This window comes from Prionailurus bengalensis, chromosome E1, assembly GCF_016509475.1.
Source record: "Prionailurus bengalensis isolate Pbe53 chromosome E1, Fcat_Pben_1.1_paternal_pri, whole genome shotgun sequence".
Classification (NCBI taxonomy): Eukaryota; Metazoa; Chordata; class Mammalia; order Carnivora; family Felidae; genus Prionailurus; species Prionailurus bengalensis.
Window position 1 is genome coordinate 37,490,585 of NC_057347.1, and position 17,139 is coordinate 37,507,723.

General features: G+C 59.0%; 1 protein-coding gene across 2 annotated transcripts in view; it reads left to right on the forward strand.

The window, feature by feature from the left end:
* The first annotated feature begins 7,133 nt into the window (after positions 1-7,133).
* Positions 7,134-17,139, forward strand: part of ARHGAP23 (Rho GTPase activating protein 23) — an 80,019-nt gene continuing 70,013 nt past the window's right edge. Inside the window, exon 1 of one of the 2 annotated variants that reach the window (XM_043584238.1) lies at positions 7,134-7,278. In XM_043584238.1, coding sequence (XP_043440173.1) covers positions 7,270-7,278 — 9 coding nt within the window. In that variant the 5' untranslated portion in view covers positions 7,134-7,269. Of the gene's footprint in view, positions 7,279-15,037; positions 15,157-17,139 lie in introns of those variants that run through there. The other variant, XM_043584237.1, reaches the window with a different exon arrangement.

The window sequence follows — 17,139 nt, forward strand, 5'->3', positions numbered from 1 at the left end:
CTCCCCCGGCCACACAGGCTGCGCTCTGGTCATGACACGAGACGCGAAGTCCCCAGATGTTGGCATCCCCTCCCCTGCCACTCCAGCTTCTCTCATGCCGGAGGACCCTGACCTGTCACCCTCTTCATTTGAAAACTCACCCTTCAAGGTTTTGCTCCAGGGTCACCTCTGGAATTTTCGCCAGCCGCTTGTGGCCAAGTCCTCCGTCCTCTGTTACTCGTTCATGTGTCTGCCCGCTTGCTCCTCTGTGACCTCTGGTCTGAGAGGGATGGAGCCTGTGTCCCGCTCAGCTTTCTCCCTGCTCCCGGGGCTGGCACAGTTGGGTAGATGTGCCAAGGTGGTGGTGGTGGTGGTTGAGGAAAGGTGAGATCAGCCCCCTGCCCAGTCAGCCAGCCTTGAACCTGGATTTTCACTGTTCACACGGGAAAACTTGTTGGTAATGAAATAGGGATTCTTTGTTAACTGTCGGGCTTCTTCGGGATTTTCTCAAGAGATTGGAGTTTTGGTGGTTGAAATAAGAGTGGGAACTATGTGACATGACTGTAACCCAGGATAGTCCAAAGGTGGGGTGTGGACCCCTTCCTCCTGGTGTCAGTGCTGGCAAAGCACCAGAGCTGTTGCTGCCCTTTGGTGGAAGATGTTCCCCATGTAGGGTCAGCAGGCTTTGTCCAGTGACCAGAAATTGCCCTGAACCTCCCCCCCACCCCACTGAATTCTCTGCCAACAGAAAGCCTGCATTGAGGGGCGCTGGGGGGGGGGGGGCTCGGTCGGCCAAGCTTATCTGACTCTTAGTTTCAGCTCAGGTCATGATATCGTGGTTCATGGTATCGGTATCGAGCCCTGAGTTGGGCTCTGCATTGGGATTTTCTCTCTCCCTACCTCTCTGCATCTCCCAGCTCTCTCTCTTTCTCTCTCGCTCAAAGTAAAAATTAGGGGCGCCTGGGTGGCTCATCGGTTGAGCATCTGACTTCCACTCAGGTCATGATCTCGTGCTTCATGAGTTTGAGCCCTGCATGGGGCTCTGTGCTGATGGCTCAGAGCCTGGAGCCTGTTTCAGATTCTGTGTCTCCCTCCCTCTCTGCCCCACCCCCACTCACACTCTGTCTCTCTCTCTCTCAGAAATAAAAATAAACATAAAAAAAATAATAAAGAGCTCAGCTCAGGCACCCTTCTTCATGTCCTGGGCTTCTGGTCGCATCCTATGTGGTGTCACAGCCTGGCTTTCCCTGCCCACTTCTGAGAACTTGGTTTTGTTTCTAGGCCTTTATTCTGCAGATCCAGGGGTGATAAGACAGGTGGGGAATAGGAGATGCCAGCTAGGTTTATACTGGGAGGGAAAAATCAGTGTGAGCAGGTCACAGCTGAGTCCTGGTGGGTGGGACAAGACTCCTTTCTCCAAGTGGAGGGAGATGGGGAGGGAGCCTTTGTTCTCTCAGTTCCCAGGCAGAGTGGGGAGCTGGTGGAGAGCACCCTCAGGGCAGGGGGGCTGTAGTTTGGAAAGTCTGAAATGTGAGGGACAGTCTGGTAGCAGCCATTCTGTGTGGGACATTGGTAGAGCTAAAGGAGATTTCTAGAAGTTCCTTCCTTCCTTCCTTCCTTCCTTCCTTCCTTCCTTCCTTCCTTCCTTCCTCTTATTTTTGAGAGACCGAGAGAGAGTGCAAGGGTGGGGAGGGGCAGAGAGAGGAGGAGACACAGAATCCAAAGCAGGCTCCAGGCTCTGAGCTGTCAGCACGGAGCCCGATGCAGGGCTCGAACTCACAAACAATGAGATCATAACCTGAGGCGAAGTCAGACGTTTAACCGACTGAACCACCCAGGCGCCCCAAGATTTCCAGAAGTTTCACTGCACCTTGGGTGTCATCTCCTGGCACCCCTTCCCTGCAGTTGCCACCCCCCCCCCACACACACACGCATGCCCTGGTGTCAGTGAAGGAAACAACAATAGGAGTAGATACCCTTTTCTTCTGGATGTAGGGCTATTTCTCTGAATGGACGTCATATGCAGAAGTGAGCACAGGCCCAGCTTTCAGTGTGAACTCTTATTGCATCTGGACAGTGGGTGCTGCGTCGCGCTCATCTTCTGCTCTGTCCCCCCCCCCCCCAGCCCAGGGCTGTACCAGCGCACCAAGAGATGCCCACAAGAACGAGTGCTACAAACAAGGGAGTGGGTCAAAGACAGCCAGGCCGGAAGTGAAGGTGGCAGTGGGGGAAGGTCCTCTGGGCTGGAATCCCCTTTGGTCCTGAACTGGGGCGGGGGGTGGGGAGATGGGGGGGGCAACCATACCAGAATGGAAATTCACACCGGAAGCAAGGTGGGTAAGGAGAGAACCCAGAAGGCCGTTGTGGAGTGTGAAGCAGAAGCATGAAGCTAGGGTGCGGTGCTTCTCAGCCAGAGCAAGGGTTTGTGAGCCTGAATCACTCAGGCAAACTTTTTAAACTTCACACTCACCCTGAGACTGAGACACCTCCCCCCCCCAACGCTGGCCCGCTTAGAATCTCAAGGGGTCAGGTATGGGGGGGTGGGAGGGGGTTAGAATGGTGGACACGATGCATCTGAGAGGTCCATGCCTACACCCGCTTGTGAACACTGTTAGGGAGGACCCTGCCCGGCATTTGTCCACCTGGTTCGAACGTGGGCTCCACCACTTGCTAGTCATGTGATCTTGGGAGTCTATTTATGCTTTCTTAGTCTGTTTCCTCTCGAAAAGAGGGAGAGGGTTTTTACTTACCTCAGGAGCGAGTCAATGAGATGTTGCATGCATTATTAGCGGCATTTTGAAGAGAAGGGCTGAGGGCTTTCTGCCTTCTGTAAAGCAGAAGGAAACGTGATAAGACTTCAGGGCTGTCGCCGCCGGAGGCTGCAGTGAGGAGTGGGTTGGAGGAAGAAGGGAGGAGGGAGGGAAGGTTGCTGGAGGGTCAGGCTGGCAGGGGGAGGGGGGAGAGGGTGGCGGGAACAGGTGTAACCCGGTGAGTTGCTGGGCTTTTTCTGCCACCTAGTGGCTCCTCTGGGCTATGCCATCCCCTCCTGCCTGGCCGGGCGCAGTGGGGCGAGGCTGGATTGAATATTCCTGAACTCAGCGTCTCCGGTTCTCTTCTGCTGCCCCCATTTAACGCCCTGTCCCCTCGGAGACCCTGGCCTGTGACACATCCTCCACATGGTCCTGGTGTGTGGGACAAGACTCCTTTCTCCTAGTGGAGGGAGAGGGGGGAAGCCTTTGTTCTCTAGGCTCCTAGGCAGAGGGGGGAGCTGGTGGAGACCACCCCTGGGCCCCAGTCTGCCCTGCTGGCTTGATGACTGCTAATGGTATTCTGCCCTGGGGGGGTGGGGGGGGGGTGCCAGGCCTTCTGGCACTGGGGGCCCAGACCGGCCCGGGGTCTGCGTTGGGTTTTATTGAATTCTATGTGTGCTACTGTGTGCAGAGCCTGGGTCAGGATTCTCTTGAGCTTGGCCACCCCACTGTCTCCAGAGGATTTCGCCTTTGTCTCCAGGATGAGGGGAAGGGGACAGAGAGCCGCAGCCCGCGCACCCCCCCGACCACCCCGCGGAGGGCCCGACGGGGGAGGGGGCCTCTGAGCCCCGACGGGGGAGGGGGCCTCTGAGCCAGCTCTGCCTCTGGGTCTCGTCATCTCCCTCCCCCAGGAGAGGTGCCAGCCCCTCGGAGGAGGCTGCCTGGAATGATGTCCTACTTGCATCATGTCTGGCTCCCGCTTCAAAGGCAGCTGTGACTGTTTGGTGAGGGGTCTGAGCTTGGGTGAGGGGCTTCAGGAGGAGGCCAGGAGCTACACGTTGGGCTGGGAATCCGGGGTCGGGCGTCCACAGGCCCCCTGCATCCGCCCTGCTGCCCGCTGCCCTCCCCACCCTCAACACCCACTTTTCCTCTTAGGGCCTCGCAGCCTCAGCTGCAACCAGGCCAGGATTGCATCATTCTTGGCTTTGTTCACAGAGCAGCAGGTGGAGGAGTGGGGCCCGCTGTCCGCGCCCCCCCCCCCTCCTGCTCATCTCCTTCCGCTCCCTCCTGGGTAATCCTCCTTCCTCCCTTCTCCGGCTCACCGCACCCCCACCCTGGGAGTTGTCTGCCTCACCCGTGGCTCTCAGATCCCTTTCCACCTTCTCCTGCTCCCCAGGGAGCCCCTGAGGCAAAGGGAAGGAGGCTGGGGCGGGAACGCAGAAATCCCCACCAGGCTGGAAACTGCCCTCATCATGTCCCCCACCCAGTTGAAGGCAGGTGCCACCCTCAAAAGCAGCACCTGGTTGCAGTCAGGGTAACGGTCTCTCCGAATTTGCGAACAAGGTTAGAAACCGTCACCTGATAAAGCTAATAATAATTAACATGAGATGAATTAATTCAGCTCTCTGGAGAAAGTACTTCACTTTTATCGATGATTTATGTGCCTGTCCATGAACCAAGAATGTTATACCAATCTTTCACCAACCCTGTGAGATGGTACTATTATCACTCTCGGCTTACGGAGGAGGAAGCCAGAGCTCAGACAGGTGAAATACCACACGGCCACTAAATGGCAGACGTGGGACCTGATCCTTGGTCCGTCTTCCTCCAGCAGAACTCAAAGCTTCTTGAAGAGATGGCTGGAAAATTAAATGCTGACCAGACTGGGATTGTCTTTTTACCCCCTAACTAGACGTGGTTTTTTTGTTTTTTTTTTTTAAGTTTTATTCGTTTATTTTTGACAGAGAGCATGAGCATGGGCAGGGGTGGTGTGGGGAGGGGTAGAGAGAGAGGGAGAAAGAGAGAATCCCAAGCAGGCTTCACACGGTCAGCACGGAGCCCTACACGGGGCTCAGACCCACGAACTGCAAGATCATGACCTGAGTCAAGACCAAGTGCCGGAGGCTTGACTGACTGAGCCACCCAGGCGCCCCGGAAAGGAGGTTTTTGCCCAAGACACTCATCAAGAGACGAGACTACTGTCCTCTTTTAATCTTAGGAAGGAGATTCTATAAGACGTATGTCAAATGGCCTGGGCAGGGCCCTGCCCCCATCCCCCACTGCTGCCCGTCTGAGGAAATGCTGTTGCTGATGATTCTGGCCCTTGTGAGGCGTAGCAACAGGAAACGAAGAGCTTGTCCAGGATGCAGGCTGCCAGGGAAGAGCGAGGACTGGAGGCTGCCCGCTTGGATCTTCCAGTCCTTCTTAGGGACCCTGCTCGCGGAGCTTCCTGCAGTGCTCAGGTGTGTTGATAAACCAGCTTTGGGGTTTAGCCATCGAGCCACCGTGACTTTGACTAGTAGGAGTCTATTTGTCAGGGCCAGATCAGCATCTTTGGGGACAGACAGTTCTCAACCGCGCGAAGCCCAACCCCAGACTTTAGGTCTAGCCAAGCAGCAGCTGTTCCAGAAGCCCATCGTGGGTGGCTGCTGCCTTGCCGCCACCTCCCCCTGCTTGTTTGCACTTCCCAGTGGCTGCTTCCGCCCTGAAAGAGAATCACAGGGAAACGGACTGGGCAGACTGGAGCCTGCCTTCACGGCCCAGGGCCCAGCTCCACCACGACCTGGGGGAGGCCGGGTCAGGGTCTGGGGGACTTGCTTGCTGGCACTCTTCTCAGCTGCTTGTCTCTTTAGCCCAGGACAGACTCCGTCTGAAGAGACAAAGGGCCCCATTGACCCCATAGCCTTGTGACCCCACCCAAAACTGTCCCTCCCCTCCCCAGGCAGCCAGGGCACTCACTCACTTGGGTTGCGGACGGGGCCCTCGAGGCCACTGAAAGGACCGGTGGCCGGGGACAAGTGGCTGCCAGGACGCCTGGCTGTAGTCCCAGGAGCAAAGCCACAGATACCCCACAGGCCAGAGAATGGGTGGGGGTGGGGGGGCACTGGGGGAGTCCAACCTCAGCCCTAAAATGGGCTGCCCATGAGCTCAGGGCCTCCCCGGCCTGCATTCCTGCCTCCCTCCCCCCAGATGTCCCCCACACCCAGCCTATAAAGCCCCCTTTGTCTGGGCCCACTGAGGATCTTAACTCTCCCCATCTCAGCTTCCCGCCCCCTGCCCCCTCACCCTCTGGTGCCTAACAAAGAGGCCAGGGTGCAGTGAGAGGTGGTGAAACCCCCTCCCTGCCAGCCTGGGCAGTGGCCCAGGGGGTTTGGGCAGCCAGCCCCTACCCACCGACACTCTCCCCCACCTCAGGGCAGGTTAATTCCCACCCCTGTCCACTCTGGACTCCACACTCCTGGGCAGCATGCCTGCCTCTCACATGCCTGCTCATGTGATATCACCCTCAGTTCAGCCCTGCCCTGTCAGGGGCAAGGCACAGGGGCAGTGGGCAGGCAGGAGTCACCCCTGATGGGGCGGGGGGAGGGGGGGGGTAAGGGGAGTGGGGGAGGCAGTCTCTTTGCCACCTCTTTGGCTCTTTGGCCTTCACCAGAGTGGGTGGCCCCATTGCCACAAGTCAGGTGCCTGGCTGGCATCTGGGGCTGCAGATGACCCTTGTCCGGCAGTGGGCAAACGGTTCAGCCCCTCTTCCTGCTTGGCATATGCCTGGGGCATGGCACACGGTAGGCGACAGGAATCTCCATCTCTGCTCCCCACCCCCAGCCAAGGGCCTCAGAGCACGTTTGAGCAGAGGCTGGATCCTGGCAACAGGGAGGGGCGCCTCCCGACCATCTCCTGCGCTCACAGGGTCACAGGATCCAGACCCCTGCTCACAGGGTGGGGGCCGCTGCCGTGTCTTCCTGTGTTCCAGGCTCCGTGGGCGTCTGTGACCTGCTCGAGGAGGGGCATCGGCCTGGGAGACGAGTGGTTTGGGCCACGGGGTCAGCTCTGTCACCAAGCTGCTGTGTGACCCCCGGCAAGCCTTTCTGTGGCCCCTGTAGGATGAGGGGTGGGGCCCCTCTCACTCATAAATCTCAGAAACGAAGAGAGGGGCTTCCCTTGGAGGGATGGTCCTCTCTGGACTAACAATGCCCCCAGGACAGGCAGAACAAGGGGTGCTGGCAGGGATGCGGCCCTGGATGTGTGAGTGGGTGTGCATTATGCGTGTGAGATTGTGAGTGTGTGGGTGTGTGACCGGGCGCGTGCGCGCGCGCGCGTGAGCGCGGCGCCTCCACCCGCGGGTGGGAGGGGGAGGGGGCGGGGCCTGCGGGGCGGGGCGGGGTGTAGTGGGGGGGGTGTCTGGGCGGCTGACAACCGGTGCTCCTCGCGCTGGGCGGTCGCCGGGTTGCCTCACCGACAGGGCGACAGGGCGCATGGAGGGGCCGCCGCCCCCGGCGCCCCCTGGGGCTGGCGCGGCGAGGACGGCGTAGAGGGCAGCAGCATGGAGCAGGTCGGCGGGCGCGGGACGCGGGTGCGTGTCTGGGAGGGGAGGGCGGGGGCCGTAAGCAGGGGACGAGGGTGGGCGCGCCAAGGGGGAGGGGGGGTTGGGGCGCTGGGGCTGCGAGCGGGGCCGGAGCTCTGGGGGGAGGGATGGGGCTGGTGTGACACACAGCTGGTGGTACACACACACACACACACACACACGCACACACGCACACGCACACACGCTGACACACAGGGAGGCGCGCACAGAGGGCGCGCACGCTGCCTCTCTCCCCACCCAGGAGAGCACCCGCATTTAGAAGCCCCCCTCCCCACTCGGTGAGGTCTCAGCCCTGCCAGGATCCTAGGCCTAAGGGGGCTGCAGGCTGGGCGGAATGAAGGAGGCACAGGAGGTCGAGGTAGCTGTCCAAGGCCACAACGACCGCTGACCCCCTAGCGAGACCTCAAGATCCAACCCCCTCCCTCCCCCACCTGCACCTCGAGGGGCTTCTCCCAGCCAGCCTCCTCCTCCCCTCCCAGTTACAGCAGCTGCTGCAGCTGCCGTCACCATTTCATGGCAGTGAAAAGATGGGGTGGGCTGGGCAGTTTCTCTATAGGCGCCCCAAATGCACACCTGCAGCCCCAGCCAGGCCCTGGGGGCTGTCTTTTCCTTTACACAGGCTCCATCGCAAGGGGGCAGGGGTGAAGACCCGCTCAGGTTGGAGCTCCTCACCCCCTCCGGGGAGCTCAGCAAATGGACAAGCGGGGCCAGTCCCCTTAAGTGAGCGAGGGGGGCCTCTATCCTGACTTGTAGTCTCCCGCTCAAAGAAGGGCACAGCCTGACGTGGGCAGGAGTGAGGGGGCTGCTCCTGAAGCTGTCTTACTCCCTTCATAATCTTCATAGTCTTGACTTGGGGTGGGGTCTGGAGTGGTGGGGTTTTCTGTTCCTGGGCTTGCTGAGTTCAGCCGCACTCCTGGGCTCATTGGGATTGATCAGCCTAACGCAGTAGCCTGGGGACCCGGGCTCTGAGACCCCTCCCCTCCAGGCTGAGCATGGGCCCCCTGCCTCTGGCAGAGGGGTTCTTGGGTTGTCTGTGCCGGTGATGAGGAGGGGCAGGAGGAGGGATAGAGGGTGAGCAGTTGGTGGCGGGGGCGGGGGGGGGGGTGTGCGACGATGATCCTAAGTTCTGGGGAGGCATGAAGTGCTCTGGGCATCTTTCCTGGGCTGCGTGTGCTCTTTGGGGCGGAGTTGTGGGCTAGTCTAGTCTCCAGGCCTGTTTGGCATCTTGGTTGTTAATTTAAATGGCTGGTGGCAGCACCAGGCCTGGCAGGGGGAAGGGGACTCCATTCGTCATTATCTGCTGTTGCTGTCATTACTGACTCTACCCTCGGCTCCACTCTGAGTGCAAACAAGTGGGGGGTGGGGGGACAGTACTAAATGCCACTGAATTAAAATAGTTAATTTTATGTTATGTGAATGTTGCCTCAATTTAAAAAAAAAAAAAAGGAAGGGTAGGGCTAGGGACCCTCACTACTTTCTGCCTAGAGGACCCTAAATGCATTTCACCGGGAGTGCTGCTCTGCCCAGATTGCTCCCAATTGCCCCCATCTGCCTTCCCTGTACGTCTTCGGGGGGGTCAGCTGTTTCCCCTTCCCCAGAGGAGAGAGCCTGGCTCCCCTGTGCCCTGGCACCGTGGAAGGGAGGAGAGAGCTGGAGGAGAGTAGGACATTGGGCTCCTGCCCGTCCCCATCAAAGGGACACTGGGAGGTCTTGGATATCTGTCCTCTCTCTGGGCTGCTGTGAAATCCCTGCCAGCTGTGCTGAGCGGTGGCTTTCCAGGTCCCTTCTAGGTGTCCTAGGACACCTCTGCTGAACAGCACAGCAGCCAGCCTGTGACTGCTAGACTGTGAGACACCCGCCCCCCCCCCCCCCCCCGCAAGACAGGGACTCTGGTGATCAGCACAACCAGGGAGGTGCCCAGGCTGATGGCAATGTCTTAAGGCAGCCCCAGCCCTGCTGGCCCCATGGGCGTCACCAGCTTTCTGGATGTGCCGGGAGCACGGTTTGTATGGGGTACTTCTGAAATCGGAGCTTCTTTCACCAGGGGAAGCTCCTATTTTAAGTTTCCCATGTGCTGAGCCCTCTTGTAAAGCAAAGAATCCTTTTATAGTGCAAGAACCGCCCCAATGTGTCTGTGTGGTATGTGTGGATTTTGGCATGTAGGTTTCTTAAAGGGGAGCATGCCTGGAATCTCTCACAGGGGCTGGAACTGCCAGGTGGGGTGGGTGCCAGGACTGAGGGGCTTGCCCCCCTGCGGTCGGAGCCCTGCCCCTCTTTTCTCTCCATCCAATTCCCCTCTCCCTCCCAGGGCTGGCTCAGAGCCAGACAGAGGAGAGGGAGCAGCTGCCGGGGATTTCCAGAGCTTCCAGGGGGAGGTGGGAGCTACCCTTCCCCTCCTTCTTCACCCCTCCCCTCTCTTTCTCTTCCTTCCCTCTACGTTTCCCTCTTCTCCCTTTTCCTCCTCTCCACCCCCCTCCTTTCCTAGAAGGGCAGAATGGAGACGGGGAGGAGAGGGGCCAGGGCCCTTCTGTGTGCAGGATGCGCAGTGGCTCGGGACAGCCAGGCGGGGTCTGGGGGCCCGTGGCAGAAGCAGGACTGCAGGCCAGTTGCTGGAAGAATTTAGAAGCCCTCACACAGAACCTCAGAATTTAGCGTCCTGGAACTGGAAGGGACTACCTGGCCTAGCTCCTCCCGGAGGGATCCTGCTTCGTAGAGCAACAGCTTGGCATCAGACCTCAGCAAGTTACTTAACCTTTTCTGAGCTTTGTGTCCTCATTTATATAGCGGGGCTAATAACGCCCCCCTTACAGGGTGGTCATGGGGAGTAAATCGAATAATGTTGGTAAAGAGCTTGGCACACAGTAGGCACTCGACACATTTTAACACGTCTTCGTGATGTCCTAGGTGGTGTCATCGCCCGTATAAGTCATCTGTTAGCCTTGTACACTCAGTCCAGGCCACCGGGTCCTCAATCACCCAGTGTCACACAGTTGGGAGCCTGCAGGGCTGAGACCCCAGCCCAAGGCCTCTTCTCCCTGCATCCCGACAAACACGGGTCCCCTGAGGGGCTGCCAGGGGAGAATGGCAGGACGGGGCATCTTTTATCCGGGCCCCTGCTCTGACAGCAGGGTTTTACGGGGTGTGGCTTGTTTGATAAACATCTCTTGACTTGAATGAATGGGCCCACACCTGCTTTGGAGATGAAAATTTCGGTGGGGGTAGGTTCCTTTGAGGACAACCTGGGGGCCCGAGAGCCAGAGAGGCATAAGAACAGGCTCTCCCCTCTGGTCCTGCCCTCTCGCCCTTCTCCACCAGGGGGTGCTCTTTCCCCTTCAGTGGAAGGGCCGCCCCTGTCGTCCAGGTTTAGGGCTGCCCGTCCTATAACCCTGATCCTCTGTTTCTCCTTCGCAGCTTACGGTGTGCTTTGAATCCATAATCAAATGTGACCCGCACATGGGAGGCAGGCCGAGAAGGTCTTGTTGTTCCCATCTTACAGAGGGTGAAACAGGTTCAGAGAATGTCCTTTTCCTCAAAGACATAGAGCTATCAGGTGGGCAGGATGGGAACTTGAACCCAGGTCTTTGGACTCTCGAGTCAGTGCTCCTTGATGACACCATACGACTCCTAGCTGGCTCCTGGGCTAGGCCTGATCCTGACTGGATGGCTCTGGTCCGAGGACTCCTCCCTGACGGTGGGGAACACAGGTTCTCCCTCTGGAGCCCCACACGCTCTGCTTTTTTCTTTACTCCAGGTCTCTCTCCCACCCAAGTCTCTCCCACAGCTCACCTGTGCTGCTTTCTTTCTTTCTTTCTTTCTTTCTTTCTTTCTTTCTTTCTTTCTTTCTTTCTTTCTTTCTTTCTTTTTTTAAGTTTATTTATTTATTTATTGAGAGAGAGAGAGAGAGTGCGGGGAAGGCAGAGAGAGAGAGAGTCCCATGCAGGCTCTGCGCTGCCAGTGCCCAGCCCAAGTGCAGAGTTCGATCCCCTGAACCATGAGATCAAGACCTAAGCCCAAATCAAGAGTCGGACGCTTCACCGACTGAGCCACCCAGGCACCCGTGTGCTGCTGTTTTTTTTTTTTTTTTAATTTTTTTTTCAACGTTTATTTATTTTTGGGACAGAGAGAGACAGAGCATGAATGGGGGATGGGCAGAGAGAGAGGGAGACACAGAATCGGAAACAGGCTCCAGGCTCTGAGCCATCAGCCCAGAGCCTGACGTGGGGCTCGAACTCCCGGACCGCGAGATCGTGACCTGGCTGAAGTCGGACGCTTAACCGACTGTGCCACCCAGGCGCCCCATGCTGCTGTTTTTTAACAAGCCCGATTCCACTTCCTCACCCCTGACTCTTTCTCCCTGTATGAGCTGGCCTCTGCCTCCTCCAGTCCCCTGAAAGTGCCCTCTCTGCCCAACACAGTGCCACTTCCTCTGGCCCCCTGCTTCCACTCTGTCTTCTCTGTCGTCCTCACGCCCTCTTCCTTCCTCACGTGCCCCTAAAGGTGGGTGCTCCTCATGTCCTGTCACCTACCCGGTCTCCTCCCTGCACCTGCTCTTGTAGAATCGGAATCACACTCCTGGTCTGCTGACGACTTCCAAGGCCGTGTCCCCCGCTCGGGCCTCTGCCCGCAGTTGCCCACTGGCAACACAGCCTGTAGGTTCAGTGTGTGGACTCTGGAGCCCACATGCCTGGGTTCAGATCCTGGCTGGACTTAGGTAAGAGACTCAAGCTCTCTGGGCCTCCGTTTCCTTATCCGTAAGTGAGGATTATAGTATCTCTTTCACAGCTCCTTTGCAAGGCTGACCTGGAATAATACATACAAAGGCCCATACGGGGCCTGGCATGCCCCCTCTCCCTCGAGAACACTCTCCTTCCCCCAACTCCCAGTTGGTCACCGCGTCCTGGGGTCTCTGATGTTTCTTGCCCCCGCCCTGGTGCAGTGTCTCCCCCACCCCGCTCCCCACCATTCCCATCTCCTGGTTGCCCTCCTTCTTTCTGGCGACGTGGCACGTCTCTGCTTCAATCCCTGCCCCCGGCCAGGCTAGAATCAAAGTGCCTCAAGGCCCAGTCACTCTCTCGTCATATCCCCGCCCACATTTCCTTCCTCTTCCCTCCATGCTTCCTGCCCACGTATGTACCTTCCATCCCCTCTGCTTGGTGCCAGCCACGCCACTAGACTCTGCTTTCTCCTGCCTCCCTGCCTTTGCCTATGAGAGTCCTTTCCCCTGGAGCGCTCCCCCCATTCCCCACTCCACCCCACTGCCCCCCTCATCCGTGAAGCCCCCAGAAGCTCAAGGCCACCTCCTTGTGGAAGCCTTCCTCTGTTTCTCTAGCCTCCCTTTGCTCCTTTTCAGAGATGTCACTACAGAGTGAGGATTGGTAAAAGCCGAGGACTCCTCAAGGGAAGGAGCTAGGTCTAATCGCCATCTTCCCAGGGGCGACCTCCACTCCCTCACCCCCTCATCTACTAGGGTTCCCAGTAAGCATTTGTGAACAGAGGCAGGTGACTGGGCTGGGGGGAGGGTCTTAGAAAGAGGGGAAGTATAAGGAGGGTCCTCAGTGAGGGACACCTTCTGCCCCTGTTCAGCGGTACTTCTAGGACCCCCTAGAGCAAGAGTGTGCCCGCGATAGAGTGGATTTGGGGGCGGGTAGTGGGACCAGGGAGCGAGACCCGGGGAGTCTGAGGGAAAGGACGGGAGGAAGAGGGGCTGGAGAAGTTCGATGGGGGGAGGGCCGGGACAGGATGGGGGTGCGGGGTCAAGGTGCAGGAAGAGGTGGGAAGGGCAGCAGGGTGGGGGAAGAGCGCACTTTCTGGGAAGTGGGAGAGGGTGGGGGAGGTGAGCGCAGTGCATTGTGGAGGGAGGAATTCATCTGCTGGCCGGTGTGAGGTCATTTCCTCTCACTGCCTCCCGCAGGGTCTGAGGGCATCAGACTCTGGAAAAAGTGAGCCAGGGGCACCCCAGTGGTCACCTCCCTCCTCTCCTCCCCTCCCCCACAGCCTCAGTTCAGCCTGGATCCCTGATGCTACTGCTTCCCCCTCACGCAGACAGCCCGTTTGTTCTGAGAGAAAAGGACCCCGAGCCAGGGTGGCAGCAAGCCTTGAACCACAGGAACCACGGGACAGAAAGAGGTAGAAACGGGAACGTTGTTGAAAACGAAGCAAGAGAATCCAGGCAGCATGACGGATTACAGTTAGATAGCAGGAAGCACTTCTCAGAAGTGGGGGATAATTCCAGCTGCATGTGACCTTGATGGAGAGAGGAGGACAGGAAGAGGGGTCATTAAGTGCCCTTCCGTCATCGTAAAAGCATCCCTCTGCACGGACTTCCAGGGGATGTAAAAGAAATGAAATAAAACATCAGATTTAAAAACAAGTCAGCGTCTCCTTCCTCAGACTCACAGGAGCAGGGATGGCCCAGTTAGTGGCTGAGCCCCTCAACCCCCTCCAGGACCCGAGTCCCTGATCTTGCGGGGACTTGGGGTTGGTGATGGTGGTGAAGCAAGCAGGTTTTTGGTGGTCTCCTTGCCCCAGAGGGGTTGGGTGATTCCAGTAGGTAGAGTCAGCCTTCCACTTTCGTTGCCTGTCTTGTCCAAATCAAATTCCTATCTGCCTGTGGCCTCTGCTTTCTTTCCTTCATAATCTGGGAGAAGGAATACAGGAGCCCTTGAAAACTGCAAGAAGGCATGGGAAAGAGGTAAGCATGGGCTGTCGGAAATAGGAAGTAAGAAGGACGTCAGTTAGATAGCAGAAAGAACTTTCCAGCAGAAATGGAGGACTGAAGGACTATCTCTTCCTGGCTCATCAGGAGATGGCCTGATGAGGGGTCCTGCTTGGGGGCAAGGAAATGAACTGGCTCAAGACCCCAGTGGCTCTTTGGGCCCATCTTGGAATGAAGCCCCAAAGGGAGGCTGTGGAGAGCGCGTAACTGGGAGGCCTGGGGGTATCTGGGCTCTCACTGTTGTCTACTGCAGAGCAGATCTATGGGCTGGTCCAGAGGCCTGAGCCCCAGGCTGGCTGGCTGGGGGTCTGAAGGGTTGGGGCACCTGCCCACCTCTTTCTTCCAGCCTCCATTCCTCTGTCTCCCTGGGGTCCTGGGCCGAGACTCTCCCTGGGACGGGGGCCCTAGATAGAGGGGCCCTATCTAGCCCCTTCCGCCCCCACCCCCGTGGGCATCACCATTTCTGCCCTGTCTCCATGAGGATGGAAAAGTTCTGTAAGCCTTCTTCCGTCTTTCCGTCTCTTCAACCCGCGTTTCTCTTCATCTTTGTCTCTTTCTCTGCCGCTCTCTACTCTGTCTCTATCTTGTCTCTGCCTCTTTCATGCTTTCTGTGTCTCTCAGTCTTTGTTTCTGAGCACCTCTGTCTGCGTGTGTTTCTCTCTGCTTCTCTCTGCCTTTCGTCCTCCTTGCCTCCCTCTCCCTGTGCTAGTTCTGGGTTCGGTGCCCTTGGCCTCTTTCCTGGGCCGGCCAGGATCACCATCTATCTGGGCCGGTTCCCGGGAGGCTAGTCCAAATTGTCTCCCTGAGACCACCTCCCTTCTCCGGGCTATACTGCCCTCTAGCTCCGCTGCCGGCGCAAACCCCTGCGTGAGCCCCCTTTACCAGTCAGCTGCCCTGGGGCGAGGCGGCGGGTGAGCCCCGTCGAGCGCAGGGGGCGGAGCGAAGGGGCTGGCCCCCGGGGGTGGGGGCGCTCCGCGCTCGGCCCCGCCCCCTCCGGCCCCGCCCCTCCCGGGTCCCTGCCCGCGCCCCCGGCAGTGCCCTGGCCGCAGAGCCGCCGCTGCCGCCCGATGAATGGAGTCGCCTTCTGCCTGGTCGGGATCCCGCCCCGCCCGGAGCCCCGGCCCCCTCAGGTGAGGGCGCTGGGCCGGGGGAGGGGGCGGATCCAGGCGCTGCGGGGGAGCTGGCCGCGGGGGGTCGGGGTCGCGGCGCCCCCGCTCGGCGGGCACAGCCGGGGGCGCACGGTGCGGCCACCGCGGGCACGGCTGCTGGGAACTTCGGCTGGTGGTGGGCCGGGGAGGGAGCCGGAGCGAGAGCTGCCCTGGGCAGGGGGCGGGAAGGAGGAAGGCAGGCCGGGGGCCGGGACGCGCACGGGGCTGCCAGGGCAGAGGGCACCGACCTGGGCAGCCGTGCCAGGCCCCCAGCGGCCGGGCAGCGGGGGCGGGAGGCCCGCGCCTTTTGTCCGGGTTTTTCAGGCGGGGCGCCTGCCGCTGTTTCCTCTGCCCGAGTTTTCGTTTTCCGTTGGCGAGGCCCCGGCACAGCTGGAGCGAGAGGGAGTGGGGGAGGGGGTTCCCGGAGCGGGATGTCCTTGGCCACTGGGGCCGGACACCCCCCTCCCCGCGCCCCACTCGCCCCCTACCGGGCCGGGCCGCACGACGAGCTTCGGGGGAGCTGGGTCAGCCGCCCCACTGGCTCCTGGGACCGGGATCCCGGGTCCTGAGGGCTCCGCTGCCCTCCCCTCTGCCCCCTCGGGCTGGCTGTGGGTGGGTCTGGGCGCGGGGTGCCAGGGGCATTACTCAGCGCTGGGCTGCTTTGCTTGGATTCTTTCATCTGCCAGCTGGTGAAGCTGGGGATGAGCCAGTAAAGGCCTCCGGGCCCCTTTGGAGCCAGCCCCCTACCTCTGAGCCTGGCTGCCCTGGGGCTACTGGAGTACCCCAACACACACCACCCTCCTTCCCAAGTTGAAGGGCTGGGCACTGTCAGGCCAGCTCTTTCCCAGTTTGGAAGAGTTTCCTTGGGGTCCAGGTTGTGGTCAAGGTCTGGGCTGAGGCCTCTTCCTCTTCTGACAAGGCTTACTGATGGATGTTCTTCCCTAGCTGCCTCCCCTTCCCACCATCCCACGTTGGAGCTGGGGTCTGGTGCTTTGCAAACTCTTTCCGAGACTGGTGTGTTTCTCAGGAGCTGGATGTATGCTCAGTTCTCCCTCAATCTGCATCTCTCTTCCTGGACTCTCCCTGCGCCTTTCAGCCAAAGTGTTTCCTAATTACAAACTTGAATTTCAGGATGGACAGGGGGTGGGGGTGGAGGTCATTAAGCCTGAGTCCCTTGGAGTCTCCCCCTCACCAACACATACTTCATCTCCACCCCCCCTACCATGTCCACCCCCACCCCCCACCCCTACCCCAGGCCCAGCTGGGGGTGGATGGAGTTTGATTCCCTGTGGTTCTCCCCCTCTGCCAGGGCAACAGCCTTATTCCCCAAAGTGGCTGCTCTCCCTGAGATGTGCTCATTGGCATGCGATTTGAATCTCCATTACATAACCAGTCATTTCGCCTCCAAACACAACCCAAAGGTCCCCCAGTCCCAGCCTCTTCCACTTGCTCACAAGGTGATTGGGTCTACCCCTAGGTGCCTGGCCTTGCCCTCCCCTTGGGAATGATGAGAGCAGTAAATCCCTTACCTCCAATGCTGGTTTCCAGGACCTCCAGAAGCCCTGGGAGCAGGCAGGGTGGGTATCAGGGTCTGAGACTACACAGCGATCGTGCCCGGGCTAGAACCTGGGTACCCTGATGAGAATCCTGGCATTAGGTGAAGCTTTGGAGAGGGGAGTGCTGTTAGGAAAGTGGCTTTAGGACACCGTGGGGAATGGGGCAGGCTTTCAAGGATCACAGCCTGAGCAGAGAGGGACTGAACCCAGTCGCTCTTGCGTAGGCCTTGTGCTAGGCTGCCTGGATGGGGACTTCTCTGCCCCCTCATCAGGTTGCTCCTGAGCCCCTGCGGAAGGGGAGTTAGCTATCCAGGGGAACTTGTAGGGAGAGGCTTGTGAGCCAGTCTGGCTTGGATGTCACTCTAGGAAGTTTCCTCCGGTATAGTGGGTTACATAGTGGGTTACGTAG